General features: G+C 45.7%; 1 protein-coding gene across 1 annotated transcript; it reads right to left on the bottom strand.

Annotated features, from left to right (window-relative positions):
• Positions 1-407: 407 nt before the first annotated feature.
• Positions 408-8489, bottom strand: LOC308651013 (zinc finger protein 764-like). The gene is made up of 3 exons (XM_081297649.1): positions 7661-8489; positions 7403-7516; positions 408-6729 (listed from the first exon to the last, which is right to left on the bottom strand). The coding sequence occupies exons 1-3, from the start codon at positions 7854-7856 to the stop codon at positions 5783-5785; spliced, it is 1257 nt and encodes a 418-aa protein (XP_081153775.1). The 5' UTR covers positions 7857-8489; the 3' UTR covers positions 408-5782.
• Between the last annotated feature and the right edge of the window lie 13736 nt (positions 8490-22225).

Below are 22225 nucleotides of genomic sequence, written 5' to 3' on the forward strand. Positions count from 1 at the left end.
CGGTGGTCCTTTCTTTGTATCATGGTCTAACAATAAAAGACTAGAGAGAGGGCTGGGGTTGTAGCTCAGTGGCAGTGTGCTTGCCTTGCATGCGTGAGGCCCTGGGTTCGATCCTCAGCACCACATAAAAATAAAGATATTGTGTCCTTCTACAACTTAAAATTAAAAAAAAAAAGACTAGAGAGAGAGACTTACAAATAGAATTACAGATCTTTTCACAGTGAAGTTGAGGCACCTTTCTGCCCTCCAGGGAAACAGTAACCAGTTCTATGCTTCTGTCCTATCACAATATCTGTTTGTTCTAAAATCTTTGCTAAGAGTGATATGTGTGGTGCATCACTAGAGAGCCCACATAGCCAGAACACCCTACAAAGTGCACTGATTGTGGGAAGAGCTATACATGAGGCCACCTCTTGTCCCCAAAGCACGAACACAGGTAAGAAACAAAAGTTTCCTTTACAACTTTTCTCTGACTTCTAACTTGTTTATTCACCAGAAGATTCACAGAAGAGCAACCAAATTCTACAAAATGTGTGGCAGGTCCTCCAGCCACAGCTCTGACACAGTCCATTGCCTGCATTCTTCTTATCATGAGTCACAAACCCAAAGTGTGGCAGAAGTCAGGCCAGGACTTCCAGCTGCTCTGGCACCAGCATTTCCACAGGGAAATTCAGCCACCTTTGTCCCTAGAGGAAAAGAGTGGCTGACTTCCAGTTCACCTCCCCCAACACTGGGTCCTGTCTATGCAAAGGGCCTTCAACGGGTATCCAGCCTCCACTTGCCACACACCCACAGAGTGAGAAGTTCTAGCAGATGGTGCAGTCCCCTCTGATAAGTAAGGGTTACAACTTCACTGCAAGGCATAGAAAACTTAGGAGTCCACTGGACTTGTTCTACCACTGTGTCCATAGTGAGGAACCCTGTGCACGTCCTGAGCTGAGTGGCCACCTTGTCCACTCAGGGTAAAAGAGCCTGGGGCAGAACCATTCAATTTAGGGACAAAGTATTGGACAATATTTCAGGGCCCATGCTAGAAAGAGTTTCTCAATGTGTGAAGGACTTCTGCGTGAACTGTCTCTTCCTGCAAGCAAAAGACAAGTCCTCTAAAAGGCCTCTGTCAGGCATGAGAAGAGATGCCCCAATATAGTCAACATGATTTGAGGTGCCCAGGAGAGACCAGCTAAGGCACCGGAAAAATAAAATGTGGTCTTTGTACCAGGGTAGGTCATCCCCTGGCCTGACACATTTGGGATAGATCCTGGAACCAGCCACTATTCTTGCAAAACTAAGAACAGTGAGGGGCTTGGGATGCAGTTGATGGTAGGGTGCTCACTTAGCAAATACAAAATTCCTTTTAAGTGATCTAAGAACTCTCCAGTCCTGTCTGGCTGAGAGGAAGAGAATCCAAGAATACTGCCCCAGGTATAGTTTTGAATGCTGAAGAAAGTGATCCTGGAAAGACAAGTTTAATCTCCAGCACTACCTCAAAAAAAAAAAAAAAAAAAAAAAGGGGGGGGGTAATTGGAAAATGACCTTTTGTTCAGAGGAGTAGTTCTCTTGAACTTTAGCAGGCATAAAATTCCATCCCTGGAGATTCCGATTCAATAGGCTAGAGGCAGAGCCCAGAGCCAGGGAACCTGCTACATTTTTAAAAAGGTACCCCATGTGATAATTGTGACAGGGATCCCTTATTTTGGAAATATAATCCGCCCTCTGTATCTGTGGGTTCTGCATCCACTAATTCGACCAAATGTAGATTTAAAATATTTGGGAAAAAAAATACATCTGTTTTTGTTTTGAATATGTATAGACTTTTTTTTGGTCTTGTCAGTATTCTCCACATAATAAAGTATAACTGTTTATGTAGCACTTGTTGTATTAGGTATTTAAGTAATCTAGAGATGATTTAAAGTATACAGGCAGATGTGTGTAGGTTATATGCAAATACTACACCATTTTATACAGGGGACTGGAGCATTTGTGGATTTCAATATCTATGGGGATCCTGGAACCAATTCCCCAACCCTGAAAACAACTGTACTGGCCTAGAGCAAGGTTTAGCTTCTTTGGATCATAAATTTCTTTATGTGTCCTATTCCTAGAAAGACAAATGTTCTGAGGAATTTTAGGGGGTCTTTGGAATTCAAGCTCTTACCTGCCCTTATTTTAAGTGGTCTGGTCAAGCTAGGGGTGAGTGATGTGGCTGTAGCTTTTACTTCTCACCCTGGTTGGCTTTTCACAGAGGGCTTATCTTGTCTAGTGCTGACAAGTGTTTCTTCAAATGCACCTGTGAAACCTTGGGAAACCCCTCAACTCAAGATGTTGAGGCAGAGCGCATTTGAGGCCAGCCTTAGTAATTTAGCAAATCCCCAAGCAATTTAACAAGATTGTATCTCAAAATTAAAAAAAAAAAAAGGGCTGGGGATGTGGCCCTGTGGTAAAGCACTGTTGGGTTCAATTCCTAGTAAAAACAAAACTAAACAACACCTCTTCCTTGTTTAAATTGTTTCTGAAGCTGAGCCTCAAAGACCCACAAAAGCAGAAAAGGGAGCCCTACTTTTGGTGGAAGTATTTGTGCCAAGAAATAAGCAGCTGAGAATAAGATGGGGCTGAGGCCCAAGGGTTTCATGACCCTAAAGACTTGATTAAACAGTGGAAAATCGTGTCATGAGGGCAGGAAGCAGAGGAGTTGAGTCTGGTTTCTTTCTCAGTTGAGCTCTGAGCAAGCTTTGCAAACTTCAAAGCACTCAAACATGTTTAAGTTGCAATTATGGCACCTTTAATTGGCAAGCTGAGGGCAGGGGCCAGATCTGGCTTGAATCTGAGCTGAGAACTGGTGTTGCAAACTGGGATTTCCCCAGGCAGCACTGAGCCCCAGGGAGGGGCTTGGGCTGTAAACTGGGAATTAAAATCTGGTTTAAAGGTAGCTCCTACTGCCAAGGTGCCTCTTCTCACCTCTGGTTCCCCTTGTGATAAGGTGACACATAAAACAATCCTCCCCAGAAAAAGTTAGGATTAGGAAGACCTTAATGGAGTCAGATTTGAAGATTAGGTGGGTAGAGTTCATTACTTCACCAGAACAGTGCCTTTTCTCCAAATTTTCTACCTTTTCAGAAGTTTCTTGAAGTTGACAGGCCTGCTTTCTTCCTCTCAATCACAGGGCTAAGACAGGTGAACAAGCAAGTGCATATAGGATAGCTAGGACATAAGCCCTTGTCATGACTCCATGAAGTGAAGGGTCTTCCTGACCAAGGGAAGTTAGGATTCACCCATGCTGGCTGTTCCCTGCCACATGCATGAGGCTGGACCTGAACCACAAAGGAATTGGTGGTAGATGGATAATGGAGTCACAGGGCGATCAGGAAAAGTTTCTGCAAAGCTTGGAAACAGATGGTACAGTTCCTTCATAATGCCACATGGCTTCTGACCCCATCCCCCTTTGTTCATTATGGCAGGTACCAAAAGAATGAAGATGCAAGATTTGCTTTTGTTGATTTGCAACTCTCATCTTGGGCTGGGTTTTCTCTTGCCTGAGTCTGTCACATGACTGTTCTCTAAGGCCCATCTTATAACTGGGATCGACTATCCCCAACCAGGTCAGTGCCTGGGTGTTATCACAAGGAACAGACAGATGACTCTAAACCCTGACTGACAAGTTGGCAAGGAACACATGAATGGTATGGTGAAAATGTCCACAGTCAGGCACAGTGTGTACATCTGTAGTCCCAGCTACTCTGCAGGCTGGGGCAGAAGATTGCTTGAGCCCAGGAGTTCAGGGCCAGCCCGGACAATATAGTGAGACCATATCTCCCAATCCCAGTGGCTTCGGAGGCTGAGGCAGGAGGATTGCCAGTTCAAAGCCAGCCTCAGCAACTTAGCAAGGCCCTAAGCAATTAGCAAGATCCTGTCTCTATAAATAAAATATTTAAAAGGGCTAGTGATTTGGCTCAGTGGTTAAGTGCCCCTGGGTTCAATCCCTAGTACCAAAAAAATAAAAAAAAAGAAAGAAAGAAAAAAAGGACAATTAAGAACCTTGGAGTTTCACTGTGTATGTGTGACATTGGGGGCAGGGTGCGTAGCCTCACCCGATCCCAATGTCCCCAATTGCAAAGGGTCAAGAAAAATAAATCTTCAATTAAAAAGTGTGAGGAGGGCTGTGGATATAGCTCAGTTGTAGAGTGCTTGCCTTGAATGCACAAGGCCTGGGTTCAATCCCCAGCACCACACACACACACACACACACACATAATAATAATAATAATAATAATAATAAAGTGTGAAGAGGCCTTCTAGGGTAGCTAAGAAGGCTTGAGCCCCAAGGGTTTCTCAGAAAGGTCCAAGGAGGACTAGGAAGAAATCTCGGGGCCTTCCCCTTCAAAACCAGGACCTGCCAGGTGTGGTGGCACATGCCTACAATCCCAGTGACTCTGGAGGCTGAGGTAGGAGGATCAAAAGTTCAAGGCCATTCTCAGCAACTTACTGAGGCTCCAATCAACTTAGCAAGACCCAGCCTCAAAATAAAAAATAAAAAAGGGCTGGAGATGTGGTTCAGTGGTTAACACCCCTGGATTCAATCTGTGGTACCAAAACCAAAACCAAAAAACCAGGAGCTGCTGATCACCTGAGAGTGGTACTGTGGCATGGCAGATGTCACACTTGGTTTGATTCGCCCCTTACTGCCTCATCCTGACTAGGCTGTCTCCTTCAAGCAAGATGCTTCCCTTCCTAGGCTGTTAAAAGAGTGAAATGAGTTTATGGACGAGATAGTACTTTGTAAACCATAAAACAGGAGAGAAGCAGAGATCTGATACAATCCTTGCTGTTACTTCCCACTTGCCACATTCTCCCATATATACTCATTCCTATTCAAGAAAACCCAAACACTGTAGACCTTGGTTTGTAAACTCAAATGGCTCCTTGGGGGCTCAGCAGGTCCAGAGGGAGAAGACCTGCTTTGTCAAAGACATTGATTGGTTCAAGAAACAATTTACTTTATCTTTTTGCTTTAAGAAAAACACTGAAAACACTAAAAAGCAAGCCATGGTTAATGGCTTATCAGCTGTCAGGAGCTGATAAGGAGTGTGGGCTGTGCTTATAGAGAGCTCTGGCTTCACTGAGGAAGCAGCTGTTGATCTGCTTCTGCCAGCTATGGTTTAATGGGAACTTAGGTTAGGTCAACTTGCCAAATCTTTGGACTTTTCAAGAGAAGCTAGAAACCTAGGTTTTTGTGTGAAATACCCCGATTTTTATTATCATTATTATGTGGTGCTGGGGATTGAAACTAGAACTTTGCCCATGCTAGCCCTTTTCAATTTTTTGTTTGAGACAGGGTCTCCCTAACTTACTGAAGCTGTCCTCAAACTTGCAATCCTCTTGCCTCAGCCTCTTGAGATTTAAAAATCTTGGGTTGCTAATTTATAACACTGAAAATGCTGCCTGGGTCAGCCCTGATTCAAGATGCAGCCGTGAGTTTTAACTTCTACATTAAAGAGACAATTGGTCAAACAAAGTTCTTTTTGACTTCAATCCTCTTGATACTTCTGAGCTGAAAAAATGCCTTTTTTCCCCCAGAGGGAGGTCCAGTGAGGGTTATACAGCCCTACCTCAAACGAGAGGGGGAGAGCTTCTAGAACCTGGGGAGCAGGGAGCAATGCATCAGCAGATGAAGCTGGTGAGGCCTGTAAGACCATCCTCAGTCCCCAGGTTCAGCTTTTAATTACAAATTCTGTGACTTCCCTGGAGGTCACCAGAGAAGTTCATGCCCCTGAGCTCATCTGGGGCTTCAGACTAGGTCTAGATCTTCACCCTCTGCCTGTCCCCCACACTCCTGGAATATCTCTGGATAAAGCTGAAAGCTTACAGGTGGGTCCAGGTCCCCTGGGCCAGGATCCAGGGTCACAAGCAACCCACTAGCCCCCCGACCCCTGCGGACCCCAGCTCCTGGCCGATGGACCCACTGATGCTTGGCCATGGCTGACTTCTGGCCAAAGCACCTGCCACACTGAGGGCAGGGGTAGGGTCGCTCGCCACTATGGGTACGCCTATGGGCTGCCATTTCAGAGCTCTGCCGGAAACATCGCCCACAGTCTGGGCATGGGTAGGGCTTCTCGCCTGTGTGGGTGCGCAAATGGCGCCGAAGGTCTGAGGCGTGGGCAAAGGCCCGGCCACAGTCTGCGCAGGGGAAAGGGGTCTTGCCGCTGTGCACCCGCTGATGCTGGTGAAGGGCAGAGCTCTGGCTGAAGCAGCGGCCACAGTCAGCACAGCGGTAGGGCTTCTCGCCGGTGTGGACGCGCAGGTGGGTAGTGAGGGCGGAGCGCTGCGTGAAGGCCCGGCCACAGTCAGGGCAGCGGTGGGGCCGCTCCCCTCGGTGGATGGCCCGGTGCTTACTAAGGGAGGAAGCCCGGCCAAAGCCCTTGCCACAGTCAGGGCAGCAGAAGGGCTTCTCTCCTGTGTGGGTGTAGAGATGCTCCACCAGTGTGGAGCGCCAGGCGAAACTCTTGCCGCACACATAGCAGCCATGACGCTGATCTGCTCGTGGGACAGATGGGTGGGCACGGAGCGGAGGGCGACCCCGGTGACGGACCTTGGACCGCCTCTCTAAGCCGGAAAGGAACCCAGCTGAGGATGGTTGGGGGACCTTCTGCCCAGGAATTCCAGAATCCACAGAAAGTGTCTTCTCCAGCGCGTCTGGCTCTTCCCTTTCCCTTTTTATTTCCTTGTTTCTGGAATCTGATGGAAGACAGGGGCAAGAGCTCAGACTCAGGCTCATCCTAGTCCTTGAATCCCACACCCTGCACAGTGACACGCCTCTCAGTTACACCACTTTCTGGACCCACGGCTGTCTCTGAGACTTAGTGAAGAATGGGCAGAGGATCTTGAATGAACACCTTTCATCAGCTTTAGGGACAGAAAGGAGGGGAGGGAAGAGCAGTATATTGTCCCTCGGGGATAGGGAAATGGCACTTGGGGACAGGAGAGGTACCATTTGGACTGGATCAAGAAAAATGAATGGATGCTTATGGATGTTCCCAGAGGCAGAAACAGCTTAAAGAAAGGCATGAATGAGGCCAACAATGACAAAGTAATCGAGGCTGAGCCCTTGAAGAACTAAAGAAATACAGCAATAAAAGCTAAGAGAAAATGAACTGCAACACACAGGTAGTAGAGAAGCCAGAGTAATGATGTGCGTGTGTGGGTGTGGGGGGGGTAGCAACAGAGTTTAGTGACCAAATAGGTGTGAGAGCTCAAAGGAGTGGAGACAGGTGGGCCCAGCCGCCTCTTTCTAGGCTGAGTCCAAAAGCCAGGCAGGGGCCAGGACAGGAATGATGGTTTCGGCTGAGACGCAATTCAGGGAAGAAAATGCTAAGCAGGTAAGTCCCCTTGAGCCTGAGTACATATTCACCTGTATCTGCTTCTGTTGGGCACTTGGCGACCTCGGGATCCTGGGCATCCGGATGCCACAGTTCGGCCTCTTCCTCCACCCAGGAGATGAGCGCTGGCTTGGTGCCTCCGCCTCCTGGAAAAAAAGAACGCAAACCCCGCGTGGTGGAGAGGCCACCCCACACTGTCCCGACTTCCCCGACCTGGGGCCTCCCACTCCGCGGGCAGAATCCAGGGTACAGGGGGCATGTGGGCGCCGGCGGACAGGCAGGGCTCTCACCGAGAGCGCTCAGGTGGAGGTAGGTCTCGCGCATCACGTCCCGGTACAGCGCCCTTTGCGCCGGCCGCAGGCACCCCCACTCCTCCAGGGAGAAGTACACGGCCACGTCCGCGAAGCTCACGGCCCCGGGCTCCCTGCACTCGGTCCCGGCCCCATTCGGTTCCCGGGCGGGGACAGGAGCCAGAGGCGGCGCCATGGAAACTGCCAGCTCCGGCGACAGGCCAGCCACCTCCCCCTACCGAACCTGGCTCTGCCGAGCGTCCCGCGCTTAAGAACGCCTCCCCAGCCCGGGCTCAGGGTTCGGAGGGCGGGAATTAGGACCCAGACAGGGCAAGACCGGGCCTCTCCTGGGCCCACTGGAGTGGATGAGAACAGAGAGCGACGGATACATAATCAGAACCGGGAGATGCCTTCATAAAAATGGCGGCAACACTTGGCCTCTCGAACTTTGCTCCCACGCCGTCATGCCCACGGTGATGCCAGCCGGGTATTTCCCCGTCGCTTTGTCTTCCAGCCCTCATCCAAAATGGCCGCGGCGGCTGCAAGTGCCAGTCCGAGAACCCGCCGCGCGCCCCTGGGCCGGGTGGGCTAGGACTCCGCGAGCCGAGGGCGGAGCTGCTGCCCTGTCGGGGTTCAGGCGGGGTCCCTTGCGGAGAATCGCTGCGGGCCCCGAACTGATGATCGCTGTGCTTTTGGAGTTGGGAAGTTAGTTTGCTTTTCTGGGCCGTTCTTGTTGTGTTATTAGCTCAAAATTGTATGATAGCAGCCATTTCTCAATGTTGACAGTTAAAAATTAAAAAAAAAAAAGATAAAAGAGAATCTTTTCTATTGGAAACTTGTTCAAGACTAAAATTCTGGGCACACTAGGTAATGGGGCCACTAGGGAGCCTAGCCTAGTGTCTCAGAAAGGACAGAAGAACCCTCTTGTGCAAGCTGATACTCCCCCCACCTTCCCTGCAGGACCCACCTTTACAGGTCGACTGCCTTCCTGGCTAGGCCTGGATGTCATTCAAGCACCTGGAATTCCACATGCCTCAAACTGATCTCTTAGAGAATGGGTATGGCTCAATGGTAGAGGGTTTGACGGTATGTGTGCCACTCTGGGTTCCATTGTTAAACCTTAATGTAAAGAAAAGACCACCCACTCCAATTTAAATCAAATTAAAGCAAGCTTGCAATTCCCATCAGCCCAGGCTGTCTCTCCCAAAACCCGTGGGAATAGAAGACAGCCCTCCAGCTCTATAGGATCGCAGTTTTATAGCACCAAAAAGTTGCAAAAGAGGAGTGTCTTGAGAACTTACAGATAATAGGATTTTGACAAGCATAATACAAAGGCAGATAATAATTTAATGGTCTAAATGGTTCAGCACTTAAGGAGTAAATTTAGATCCCAACATCAGAATTTATGAGGCCACTAGAGTTTCAGAGAGGGTGGTTATCTGGCCAGGGAAAGCCAGAATTTATGAGGTGCCACTAATGTTTCAGAGAGGGTTGTTGTCTGGTCAGGGAAAGCCAGGCATGGGTGAGTTCAAGGCAAGGGCAGGCATTCCAAGCAAGTTTAGAAATCGAAGTAATTTATAGTAAAGCCGAAATTAACTTTTCATGCCTTTGTGACGAGTTGGCTCCCAATCTTAAGAGAGAATTAGACTGGGTTTATCAGCATCCCCAATACTGCAAAAAGCAAAAACAAAATAAACTGACAAACTGAACTCACTTTCTTTCCCAAGCACACTCCCAACCTCAGGTCTTCTATTTAAAGTGTCACCATCTCTAACCCTAAAACTCCCTCTTGTTTATTTCTTAAAATATTTTTTGTAGTTGTAGATGGACAGAATGCCTTTATTTTATTTATTTATTATGTGGTGCTGAGGATCAAACCCAGTGCCTCACATGTGCTAGACAAGTGCTCTGCCACTGAGCTACAGCCCCAGCCCTCCCTCTCATTTATTGACTGCCAGCTCTGCTCCCACATGCCTTCATACATATACCCTGCCCTAGGGAGACTTGGTATTTTTCTCTGGGCAGGCTAAATCAATCACAGCATTTCGCGTGCTTCATGAAAAGACTTCATCTCTTCAACAAGTCTGCTGTGAAGCTTTCACCTGACATTTTGCTTAGTGGATGCTTTTCCCCACACCCAGGGTAGCTGAGCAAATAAAGAGTTGATCACAGCAGACTGAGGAGGAGACAAAAGAGCTTGGGCAGGGAAGACTGACTGAAGAGTGGGCTGGAAAGGGTGAGGGTGTAGAGTTGCTCCCAAGGGTCTACACCCCAGCCCTGGTTCTCCCAGTCTCTCAGGCCCCAGAAGGACACAGAGAACATTGAAAACTTCCCTTAAGAGCAATGGCATTTTGTCACCTCTCAGTGCCCACTCCCTGAGTGACTCATCACCCACAGGACTAGGAAGACTTATGGGGGGTCTGGACCCTTCTAGGGAAGAACCAGGAGCAGAGTTCACACCCCTGGAGGTGAGCCCCTAAGGGCCATGGGACCACAACATTGGGTCCCCCAGTAAGCCTCTGACTGAAGTATGGCCCACTAAAGGAAGACATAAAAACACTGTTCCAATGTTACTCCCTGTTCTACCACGCGGCCTGCGCAGTGGTTTCATTAATGAGGTTCTAGGGATAAAGTTAGTTAGAAGAGATCGAAATAAAACACACAGACAGTACCTTATTTATATTGCTAGGTCCGAGACGGCTCACCTCTCTGGTTCCCACCTCTAGCCGCCCAGCAGGGCAGCGAGGATTACTCAGGGCTAGCAGGAGAGAGAGAGAGTGAACACGCCGGGGAGTAGCCTTTTATTTGGGGAACAAGAGATTCAGGGGAGAATTCCATCCAATGAAGGTTGAGGGGGGCTGCACTCCAAGGTCAGGGTCAGTGATTGGGTCCCCGGGGTCAGTGGTCAGGCACACCCCCACACGGATGGGCTCTCTCATCAGGAAAGGGTTGGGAAAGCTTCGACAGAGCCAAAGCGCCTCAGGCCCTTAACGGGAGTCACCCAATCACGTGTCAGAATGGCTCCCCACACCCTGTGGTAGAAACAGGTGCTACAGGCAAAAGGTCATTCCATGCAGTACCAACTGGGCCAGACTGAAGATTTTGGCAAATCATGACTACACTTGGGAACAGCCATGAGGTTGCTGGGTGAGTGCCAGGTGTTTGAAACCTGGCACAGATTGAGGGTTTGGGGAAGGCTTGGGATACAGAGAGCCTTGGCTAGAGGCTCAGAAACCACATCAGTGTCTCTTGAGCCCAAGGGCTCATGACAACTCCCAACTAGCTCCCTTGCTGGCCTCTTCTAAATGTATCTTTTTTTTTTTTTTTCCTTAGTGGCTACTCAGAAAGAAACAAAGTAGTTTTTTTTTAAACAAAGATTAAAAATAAAAATCTATTTTCCATTCCACACCCTGCTCTGGGACCTCCCCAAGGGTTACTTACATTTAGGTAACAGCATCAAACTTCACAACAGCAGAAGGATTCAGATGGGTAGCTAGCCCCTGGGAGCCACCCCACCCCTGAACTATGCTGGGCAATTGAGGGGCTTACCAGGTAGGGCCAATCACACATTTTAGGATGGATCATAGGAGCAACTATTACAGTGCTTAGGGAAGTGGAGATGGAAAGGTGTAACACCTCCAACCTAAATTTGAATTCACACTCTGCCACTGACCTCAAGTTTGAATGATTCATATAGTGTGGCCTGATCATGGTACCACTGGATGCCTCAAAGCCAATTACATGAGAAGAAGGTCAAAATCTCAGGCTCTAGTGTGTGTTAGAAATTCAGGTCAGCAGAAATTAGTAACACTGGCAGCAAAGAATATGTAGATGATGTTTCTTGCTCAACAGAACATCCTCTCTTCTAGCTGGAGCCAGTACACTGTCCCTACTGGCTTTCAGGTTTCTGCCTTCCTATTGATCCTGAGTATCTGTGCCTCACAGCTGAGATTCTTCCTTCACCCAAGAGATGAAGGTGGTTTGGGGTCTAAGAATCCTGGGGAAAACACTCATTACTCAAGAAACCTATCCTAAGATTACCTGTGCATAGCGGAACATGGTTGCACATGCTTATAATCCCAGCAACTCCAGAGGCTAAGGCAGGAATTCGAGGCCAGCTGGGGCAATTTAGCAAGGCCCTAAGCAACTTAGTGAGACCGTTTCAAAATAAAAAATAAAAAGGGCTGGGGATGTGACTCTGTGGTTAAACTCCCCTGGGTTCAATCCCTGGTACCACTCCGCCCCGGACCAAAACTACCTGTGTACTAATTGAATGAAAGTGGAGCATCTCTTCCATTCAGGGCAGATGTTCTGCGTGTTGGAGTCACTGTTGAATCAAAATGAAGTTTCTGCTCTAAGTTTACAATAAGCTGAGGGAGAGAGACACCAGGTATGAGTTTCTAGAAGATCTTCTGGGCAGATTGTATAGAACTTCATGACTATACAAATAATACACAGAGCCATGGTTCTGAGTAGGGTTCTAGCATAGGGTAGAAGGGATTCATAAGACCCCACCACCACCACCACCAATATTGAACTGAGGGCACTCTACCACTGAACTATATCCTCAGTCCTTTTTTTCATTTTTTGAAACAGGGCCTTGCTAAATTGCTGAGGCTAGCCTTGGACCTGAATGCTCTTGCCTCAGCCTCTAGAGTCGCTGGGATTTAGAGGGGTAAGCCACCAAACCTAGCTCCAGGGGGAATTTCTGGTGGTAGCATTTGAGAGCATTGAAGAATGAGTTAAATTTGGAGGTGTAGGGCTGGGGATGTGGCTCAAGCGGTAGCGCGCTCGCCTGGCATGCGTGCGGCCCGGGTTCGATCCTCAGCACCACATACAAAGATGTTGTGTCCACCGAGAACTGAAAAATAAATATTAAAAAAAAAAAAAATTGGAGGTGTAACCTAAGTGGGACGGCCTCTCCGAAGGTAGAGAGCTGGCTGGAATTCCAAGTGATGCAGCATGCCGGCCACTGTGGTATATACACTCCCGAACTTTTTACAGTGGGTTCTGATAGGCCATTGGAGGAATGTGGCAGGGGGAAGCAGCTAGGAATTTCAGTGAGGTTGACCTGGAGAGGGAGGAATCAATCTGGGGTAGGAGTGAAGGCGAGTCAGACACAAGGCCCTGCCCATGCCACCCATCTTTTTCCTTTTTCAGAAATCCCCACCAGCTAACGAACACGTGTGCACCCCTCATAACGGAGACACCCCACTGTCCCAGGCCACGTCTGCGAAGCTCACAGCCTTCGATCTCTCCCCTTCTCAGTTCTTCACTGGCACATTGGGAGGGAAACAAAAGAGTTCCGCTAACCCAGAGAGCGACGCTAAGGAATCTGGGGGCCAAGGCGGGGGATAGGGAGCTCGGCGACCGGAAATACCTTTGGGTGCGTCCGCTCTAGGACCGCGAGAAACTCAGGTTACACGAACTCAGTGGTGCGGGGGCTAGAAAACTAAGGTGACCTCAGAAAAGATGGCTGCGTCCTAGGCTCTATTCATTTTAGAGAAAGTCACTGAATAGCTTGAATGTCAACCTGGTGTCAGTAACCTGGATTGTTCCCCCTAGAAACACTCTGTCCTCTATTCCTGAGGGTCCCTTGGCGGCTCCACTTGCCCATAGTTAATATGGCCCCGGTTGCTTCGGGTTATGAGCTCAGGGCGGGCGGCGGCGAGTGATCCAGAAGTGGAAAAAGATGGGGTCAGGGAACCTGGTGCCCCCCCCCCCCCCGCCGCCGCCGCCTCAATTTCTGCAAGAAGGTATAACCAGCGATCTTTTTTTTTTTTAAACAATCTCATTTAAAATGTTATTAAAAATTTCACTGGGCTGGGGATGTGGCTCAAGCGGTAGCGCGCTCGCCTGGCATGTGTGCGGCCCAGGTTCGATCCTCTGCTGAAAACTAACAAATGAATATTTTTTAAAAATTTAAAAAAAATTTCATTGACCAGGTGCGGAAGAATATTCAGTGATGTCACTTCCTATTCAATTCCTTTTTTTTTTAAGATAGAGGAGAGAGAGAAAGAGAGAATTTTTTTTTTAATATTTATTTTTTAGTTTTCGGCGGACACAACATCTTTGTTTGTATGTGGGGCTGAGGATCGAACCCGGGCCGCACGCATGCCAGGCGAGCGTGCTACCGCTTGAGCCACATCCCCAGCCCCTATTCAATTCCTTTATTATCAGTTTCTTAAGTATTCCTGAACAGAAGTCATATTTACTAGCTCTGAGGACACTGGGCCGAATATCTCTCAATGCCTTAGGAGTTCAACGTCGTCTTAGAAAAGAGAAAGCTGAAACCCGGCTGTTAGCCAAAGGCAGATACCCCTTCAGTGATTGCAGGTCTTCAGCCTTTCCGAGCGCCTCACACTGCCTCCTCCAGGTGTGTGCCAGAAAAGCTACGTGAACACTTTGAATATGCTGACCCCTGCTGACCATATGAAAAGGAGCTGGATTTTAAGTGTATTAAGGTATGATTGTGTAAAAAATTAGGTGCATTAATGGATGACAGGATTCATTTGTTTCATTTATTTATTTTCAATTTTTTTGTGGGTGATACGGATTGAACCCAGGGCTTTGATCTTGTTAGGAAAACGTACCGCTGAGCTACATTCCCAGCTCCTTGTTTGTTTTTAAAGCTCCACTTCCTTGAATTTCCTAATTCCAGGCTCTCCACACAGAAGATAATAGCCCACTCTACAAAACTGCACTTGGTTCTGTGATATGACTAAAGAGATTAGTAGTATTTGTTTACCTTAATTGGTCATTTACTATGTACAAGACTTTAAGTGCTGCAGGGCACGGTGGCAAAGCCTGTAATCCAGCAGCTTGAGAGGCTGAGGCAGGAGAATCGTGAGTTCAAACACAGCCTCAGCGAAAGGGAGGTGCTAAGCAACTCTGTGAGACCCTGTCTCTAAGTAAAATACAAAATAGGGCTGGGGATGTGGCTCAGTGGTTAAACACCCCTTGGTCCAATTCCTGGTTTAAACACACACACACACACACACTTTAAGTGGTCTTCTTTCTGGTTAACTCATTAAACAACTCTTCAGAGATAGGTAATCTCGTTTATCAGGAAGCTAAGGACCAGAGATTATCTTCTTCAGGCTACAGAACTAGTGAGTAGTGGAGCCAGGATTGAAATCCAGGCAATCTGACTCCAGAACACATGCTGGAACACACAGAATTGAGAAGGCATTTTTTTTTAAGGGGGGGGGGAGAAAGAGAATTTTAATATTTATTTTTCAGTTTTCAGCGGACACAACATCTTTCTTTGTATGTGGTGCTGAGGATCGAATCTGGGCCGCACACATGCCAGGCAAGCGCGCTACCGCTTGAGCCACATCCCCAGCCCAAGAGAAGGCAACTTTTCAACAGCCAGAGAGAAGTGGAATTTGAGGCCAGATAGAGTAGTAACATGGGGTAGTGCAAGAAGCAGGGACCTAGAGATCAGAAAAGATACTTTGGGCCTCATACACTGTTCCACAGTCCTATAACCCTGAAAAGAAAAGCTAAAAATAATAGGCTATGATAAGCCATGAAAAGTAAATAAGAAAGATATATTTAGGGGTCATGTAAAAGAGGAAGAAAGTTGTTTCATGTGTATAGGAGGTATGTGAAATTGCCCAGGAGGAAGGATGACAGGAACAAAAGGTGCCCTGTGGGCTTCTCTGATTCAGACCCTTACAGATTTAAGTCTGGGGTCTCCTTGCTGGTCTCTGGGCGCCTAGCCTTTTGCCTTTCCCATCCATCCTTTGTGACAGTCTGTTGTAGTGAAAAGAAATGAGAAATCAGGAGGTTTAGGTTTCAGACTTGTCTCTGCCACTGACTCAACTGTGTGACCTTCAGTAAGTTCCCTCCTATCTCTGGGCCTCAGCTTTCTCTGACTATATTCTGTGGGACGGTATTCCCATGAAATGCCCTATGGGGGAAAAATAAGAATTTTCCTCCATGTCCCTTAGAGAGTCCCTTTAACATATTTAAGATACAGGGCAGTCTTCAGAAAGAAACCTAAGGCCAGATGTGGTGGTATATGCCTGTTGTCCCAGCTATTTGGGATGCTGAAGCAGGAGGATCCCTTGAGCCCATGATTTGGGGACCAACCTAGGTGAGACTCTTACTCCAAAAAAAAAAAAAAAAAAAAAAAAAAGAAAGAAAGAAAGAAAGAAAAGGGAAGAAGAAAGAAAGAACCAGGTGTAATGGCACATGTCTGTAATCCCAAGTAGGAAGCTGAGGCAGGAGAACTTCAAATTCAATGCCATCTTGGGCAACTTAGCAAGACCCTATCTCAGATTAAAAAAAAAAAAAAATAGAAAGGGCTGGGGATGTACCTCAGTGGTCGAGCACCACCGGATTCAATCCCTAGTACCAGAAAGAGAGAATGAGGCTGAGGATGTAGCTCAGGGATAGAGTGCTTTCCTAGCATGTCTGAGTCCCTGAGTTCCATCCCCAATACTGAAAAAAGAAAGGAGGGGAGGGAGAGGGGAAGGAAAGAACTGCATCCACTGCTTACCAAACCGTGCTTAAAACACTGACCCACAGGAGTTTTAGAGGCTTAAAAGCCCACCCCAGGGCTACCCAGGAACTGGCTCCTCCATCTTCCTCTTCACTCGACCAAAACCTGAAACCATCATTCCAGCCTCCTTTGATGCTCCCCACGCTTAGCCAAAGAAGGAAGCAGGTGCTTCTTGTTAACCTCTAGCCTCATCTGCAACTCTCCATCTCTACCCTTCCTCTATCCTCCTCTGTAGTTCATTCTCAGAGCAGCCAAAGTGTGTTTGTTTGTTTAATGCAAATCAGATCTAATTAACATGCTGCCTAAACCCCCAGTGGTTTACACGAAGCACATACAGGAGTCAACTTCACACACAAAAAGGGACAGTGGTTGCCAGTGGTTGTGGGGAGGGAGGAATATGGAGTCAGTGTTTCATGGGTGCAGAATTTTAATTGGGAAAAATGAAGAAGTTCTGGAGCCTGATTGGGTTTTTGCTGAGGGCCATTACCAAGTAGAAATGACGCATCAAAATTTCCTTGCTAGCGTACCCCATGTTAATGATTTCGCTGTTGACATTGCATGTAAGGTGACCTTGCTCAAAGACCAAGGCGGATCCGGGTTTAGAGCTGATCAGGTTTGAGGAAGTATCCCGGTCCTTGGGTTAAGGGCGTTCCCAGTTTTAGACCTTGGATTTTAGGGAAGTTCGATGTTGAGAATTATTGCTGCTGGAATTAGGGCGTTCCTGCTGCCTGAGCTCCCATTGAGCTCTCGTGAGATTCAGAGAGCATTTTGGGAAAGAAAGCCTCGTGGAGTAGGTGAATTGGGTGGCAGCAGAACTGGGATTGCCCCAGAGCGTGTGTGGAGGCCGGTGTGAGTTCGGGAATAAAGAATTGCTGTTTGAATCTACAAAGCTGTGTGGTGGCTCGTGATTCTGTGCCCAGCCGAGACTGTGGCATTTGGTGGCCCGTACGCGGAGCGTCTGAAACTTGGAGGTAAGTGAAATTCCTCGCCCCTGAGGGAAGGCGAGAGAATGGGTGACTATTTTAAAAAACAATGTGTTCTTGTTTTGATTTATTTCGTTTTTGTTTCAAGCTGCCTGTCCCTAGAAATTTCTCAGGCAAACTGGGAAAAATGGATGGCTCAAGGTTTGAAGTTTGTCAGCCCAGAGAAAGAGAAATTTGATACAACGATTTTTTATTTAGTTTTTGTTTCATTCAGTTGCGGTTTTGTTTTGTGTTATCTTATTGGGTTGCGTTATCTTTATAGAAGATTAGAAATTAGTAAAAAAGAAACTGAAAAGGTGTTAAGTAAATTGTTAGAGATTCAGGCCATGGAGAAAGACATTTTAGATCAAGCAAAAGAGATCTCTCGAGCTAGTCAGAGAGAGGAAGAAAATTGAAAGGAAAAGGGGTTATTAGGAAAAAGGCCACAACAAGAGGCTGTTACTAACTCCGTTTTATTACCAGAGGGCGTAATTCAACCAACAGCCCCACCGATGGAAACAGCTGAGTGGCCCTCAAACCCCGTAGTTGATAAGTGGGATCCTGAGACAGGACCTCAAAGATTAGCATGCCCTGTACTTGAACAGGTAGGAGGGCAGCGAATTCACTGTGCTTTAGATTTTAAAACAGTGAAGCAGTTAAAGGAGGCTGTAACAACCTACGGTCCCCAAGCTCCCTTCACGGTAAGCATGGTCGAATCCATTACTAACTTGGACATGACGCCAGCAGATTGGGCTAGCATGTGTAAATCTGTGCTAAATGGAGGACAATATTTGTTATGGAAAGTTGCCAATGAGGAATTTTGCACGGAGACAGCTAGGCGAAATGCAGCAGCCGGTTACCCTCAAAGAAATCTAGATATGCTTTTAGGAAAAGGACCTTATGAGGGTCAACGGCAACAAATTGAATATGATCCTGCTATATATGCACAAATTGCTGCAGACGCAGTTAGGGCATGGAAGACTTTACAAGGACATGGAGATTCACAAGGTCAGCTATCTAAGGTAATACAGAGACCTAATGAACCTTACGCTGACTTTGTAGATAGGCTTATTCAAACAGCCGCCAAAATTTTTGGGGATACAGATCAAGCAATGCCATTAATAAAACAACTTGCTTTTTTTTTTTTAATTGGTTGTTCACAACATTACAAAGCTCTTGACATAACATACTTCATACATTGGACTGAAGTGGGTTATGAACTCCCAATTTTACCCCAAATGCAGATTGCAGAGTCACATCGGTTACACTTCCACAATTTTACATAATGTCCTATTGGTCATTGTTGTATTGTGCTACCTTTCCTATCCCCTACTATCCCCCCTCCCCTCCCCTCCAAAACAACTTGCTTATGACCAAGCGAATCGTTGCTGCAGAGAGGTTATTAGACCATGGAGACATGAAGACTTAAATACATATATTAAACTATGTAGAGATATTAATGAACAAGGGCAAGTCTTGGCAGCTGCAGTACAACAGGCTTTAGATGCCAGGCCAGAAACATGCTATAATTGCGAACAAACAGGACATTTTAAAAGGAGTTGCCCTATAAGAGGAGGTTTTAACAAAACTAGAAATCAAAGGAATAGAATACCGGGTATTTGCCCACGATGCCGTAGAGGGAGACATTGGGCTAATGAATGCCGTTCTCAAACCACCATAGAAGGTACTCCGTTATCAAAAAACAGACAAGGATCAGGTATTTACCCACGATATCGTGGAGAAAGGCATCAGGCTTCATTGCCAAAAAAACGGAGTGAGGGGCCCAATGCTCCGGGGCCCAAAACCACAAATATACGGGGCAGTGGAGGAACCCAGCAACACCATCAGGGTGGTGCCCAGGACACATTGTCCATTAAATCCCTCATCAGACAAACCCGAGGGAGTGCAGGGTTGGACATCTGCGCCTCTGCCAGAGCAGTATTAACTCCAGAGATGGGAGTTCAAATCATTCCTACAGGAGTAAAAGGACCTCTTCCCCAAGGAACAGTAGGTTTATTATTGGGACGTAGTTCATCTACATTAAAAGGACTTATGATAAGTCCTGGGGTAATTGATCCCGATTATGTAGGTGAAATAAAAATTATAGCTAGTTCTCCAGGAGGTATATCAGTAATTTCACCTGGAGATAGAATAGCACAGTTGTTAATAATACCCAGCCTACATAATAAGTTCTCTAGTCATAATGTAGAAAGAGGTTCTAAGGGATTAGGCTCCACAGGTGTAGATTGGGCTATGTTGTCTTTAAATTTAGATTCTCGCCCGATGCTAAAACTAAATATTCAAGGTCACGAGTTTAATGGGCTACTGGACACAGGTGCTGACCTTAGCATCATATCTCGTCGAGAATGGCCAAAACATTGGCCATTACAACAAGCCACTCAAACGCTTAGAGGCCTAGGAGTGGCGACTAATCCCCATAGAAGTTCTATGGTATTAGATTGGAAGGATCCTGAAGGATGTGAAGGAACTATACAACCATATGTTTTGGATCACCTTCCTATTAATCTATGGGGACTATGGGGACGAGATGTCCTGGATCAACTAGGTTTGATGTTAGCAAATAACATCAATTCTAATGCGCCCACTACTAGGGCTAGACAAGGTGTTAAGAAAGAAAAAAGATTAGGAAAACAAGAACAAGGTTTAGCAGCACCAATCCAATTAGATCTAGGAACAGACAGACATGGGTCGGATTTTCAGAAAGGGCCACTGAGACAATCAAAATTACTTGGAAATCAGAAAGACCAGTGTGGGTTCCTCAGTGGCCCTTGACTAAAGAAAAGATACAAGTAGCCCATGATCTGGTCAAACAACAATTAGAGGAAGGACATTTACAACCTTCCGTATCTCCCCATAATACTCCCATTTTTGTCATCAAAAAGAAATCGGGTAAATGGAGATTATTGCAAGATTTAAGAGCCATTAATAATGAGATGGTTATTATGGGACCTGCTCAATCAGGGATTCCTCAATTGTCTGCTTTACCAAAAACGTGGCATGTTTTAGCCATAGATATTAAAGATTGTTTTTTTTCAATTCCAATTCATCCCGAGGATAGTCCACGTTTTGCATTTACTATCCCTGCATTAAATCATGAAGGTCCTGATGAGAGATATGAGTGGAAAGTACTCCCTCAAGGTATGGCTAACAGTCCAACTATGTGTCAAATCTATGTAAATAAAGCAATCCAGCCACTTAGAAATCAAAATCCTGAACTAAAAATATTTCACTATATGGATGATGTATTATTAGCACATAAAGATAAAAACATTGCTGGAATGTTATGCCACACTTACGAACTTATTAAAAAATTATAATCTAGAGATAGGAATAGATAAAGTACAATTAAATTTTCCAATTAATTATTTAGGAGTTCTATTATCCTCAACCATGGTCCGTCCGCCGAAAATTCAAATACGAGTAGATCAACTCAAATCACTCAACGATTTTCAAAAGTTATTGGGAGACATAAATTGGATAAGGCCTTATCTAGGCATACCAACAGGAGAGTTGGGACCTTTATTTGATATTCTAAAGGGTCCATCAGATCCAAATTCACCCCGAATGTTAACTCCTAAAGCTAGAAAGGCATTAAAAATTATTGAAACATATATGGAAAATATGCATCTAGATAGAATTGATATAAGTTTGCCTTTATTATTTATTGTACTACCAACAAAAAATATTCCTACAGGAGTATTTTGGCAAGAAGGTCCATTATTTTTCCACTATACAAAGTCTAATATGGGACAGAAAAGATCCATTCTTTATAGGACATATTAGGGCACATACAGGATTGCCTGGAGCCCTTAGTTTGGGCAACGATTTAGCAGATAAAACTACACATGACGTACATATTTTCTCTACATTAGAAGAAGCTACAAATTTTCATAAAAGGTTTCATGTTAATGCTAATACTTTACAAAAGCGTTTTAAAATAACTAAGGAACAAGCCAGGCATATAATAAAACAATGTCAAAATTGTGTGACCTTTCTACCACAAGTTAATCTTGGAGTCAATCCTAGAGGACTGATACCTAACCATATTTGGCAGATGGACGTCACACACTTGCCAGAATTTGGAAAATTAAAATATTTACATGTTACAGTTGATACTTCTTCTGGATTTTTGATGGGCTCCCTTCATGCCGGAGGAAAAAACTAAAGATGTTATAGCTCATTGCTTACAAAATTTTGCCACTGTGGGTGTTCCTAAACAGTTAAAAACTGATAACGGTCCTGGTTATACTTCTGCCTCTTTTAAACAATTTTGCTCATCATTTGGTATTACTCATATAACAGGAATCCCATACAATCCACAGGGACAAGGCATAGTTGAAAGAGCTCATCAAACTATTAAAACGTACCTATTAAAGCAAAAAGAGGGAATTGGTAAGGGGTATATATCCCCCAAAGATAAACTTAAAATAACCCTTTTTACTCTAAACTTTTTAAATTTGGATTCATCAGGACTTAGTGCTGCAGAAAGACAGATGTACCCAAAAAATGTACATAAGCCTAAGGTACTTTGGAAAGATATTCTAACAGGACAATGGAAAGGCCCTGATCCAGTTATTGTCTGGAATCGGGGTTCCCTTTGTGTGTTTCCACAGGGAGAACAGCAGCCGATTTGGATTCCAGAGAGATTAACGAAAGCAATTTCTACAGAAAAAGAAGATGATTTGACTCAAATCCATAACAGCTGATATCCAGAGCTCCAGCTTGGCTATTCTTACATCTTCGACAGTGATTAACCACGGTGCTTTTTTTCAATATCTATTTTATTATTGCATTTTTCCCACATTGTAAAGTTCTATTTTATTTTTTGAGCTCATACAAACCTAGGTTAATGTTTTTCTGATCAGTTTTATTTTTTGACTGTGTTTTATTTTTTGAATAGATTTTTTAAACATTGCAATGGAGATTTCACCTAGGTAAAACTACAAGGCCTTTATTGTCTTATGTGTTGTATGTTATGTGTGCACTGTTTTGTGTTGTATGTCTGTATGTGTGTATGTCCATATTTCATATATGAGGAGCGCTCATGAAAAAATGGATCCGAATTTTTTTTTA

This window comes from Spermophilus citellus (genome assembly GCF_964194105.1).
Source record: "Spermophilus citellus genome assembly, chromosome: 6".
Lineage (NCBI taxonomy): Eukaryota > Metazoa > Chordata > Mammalia > Rodentia > Sciuridae > Spermophilus > Spermophilus citellus.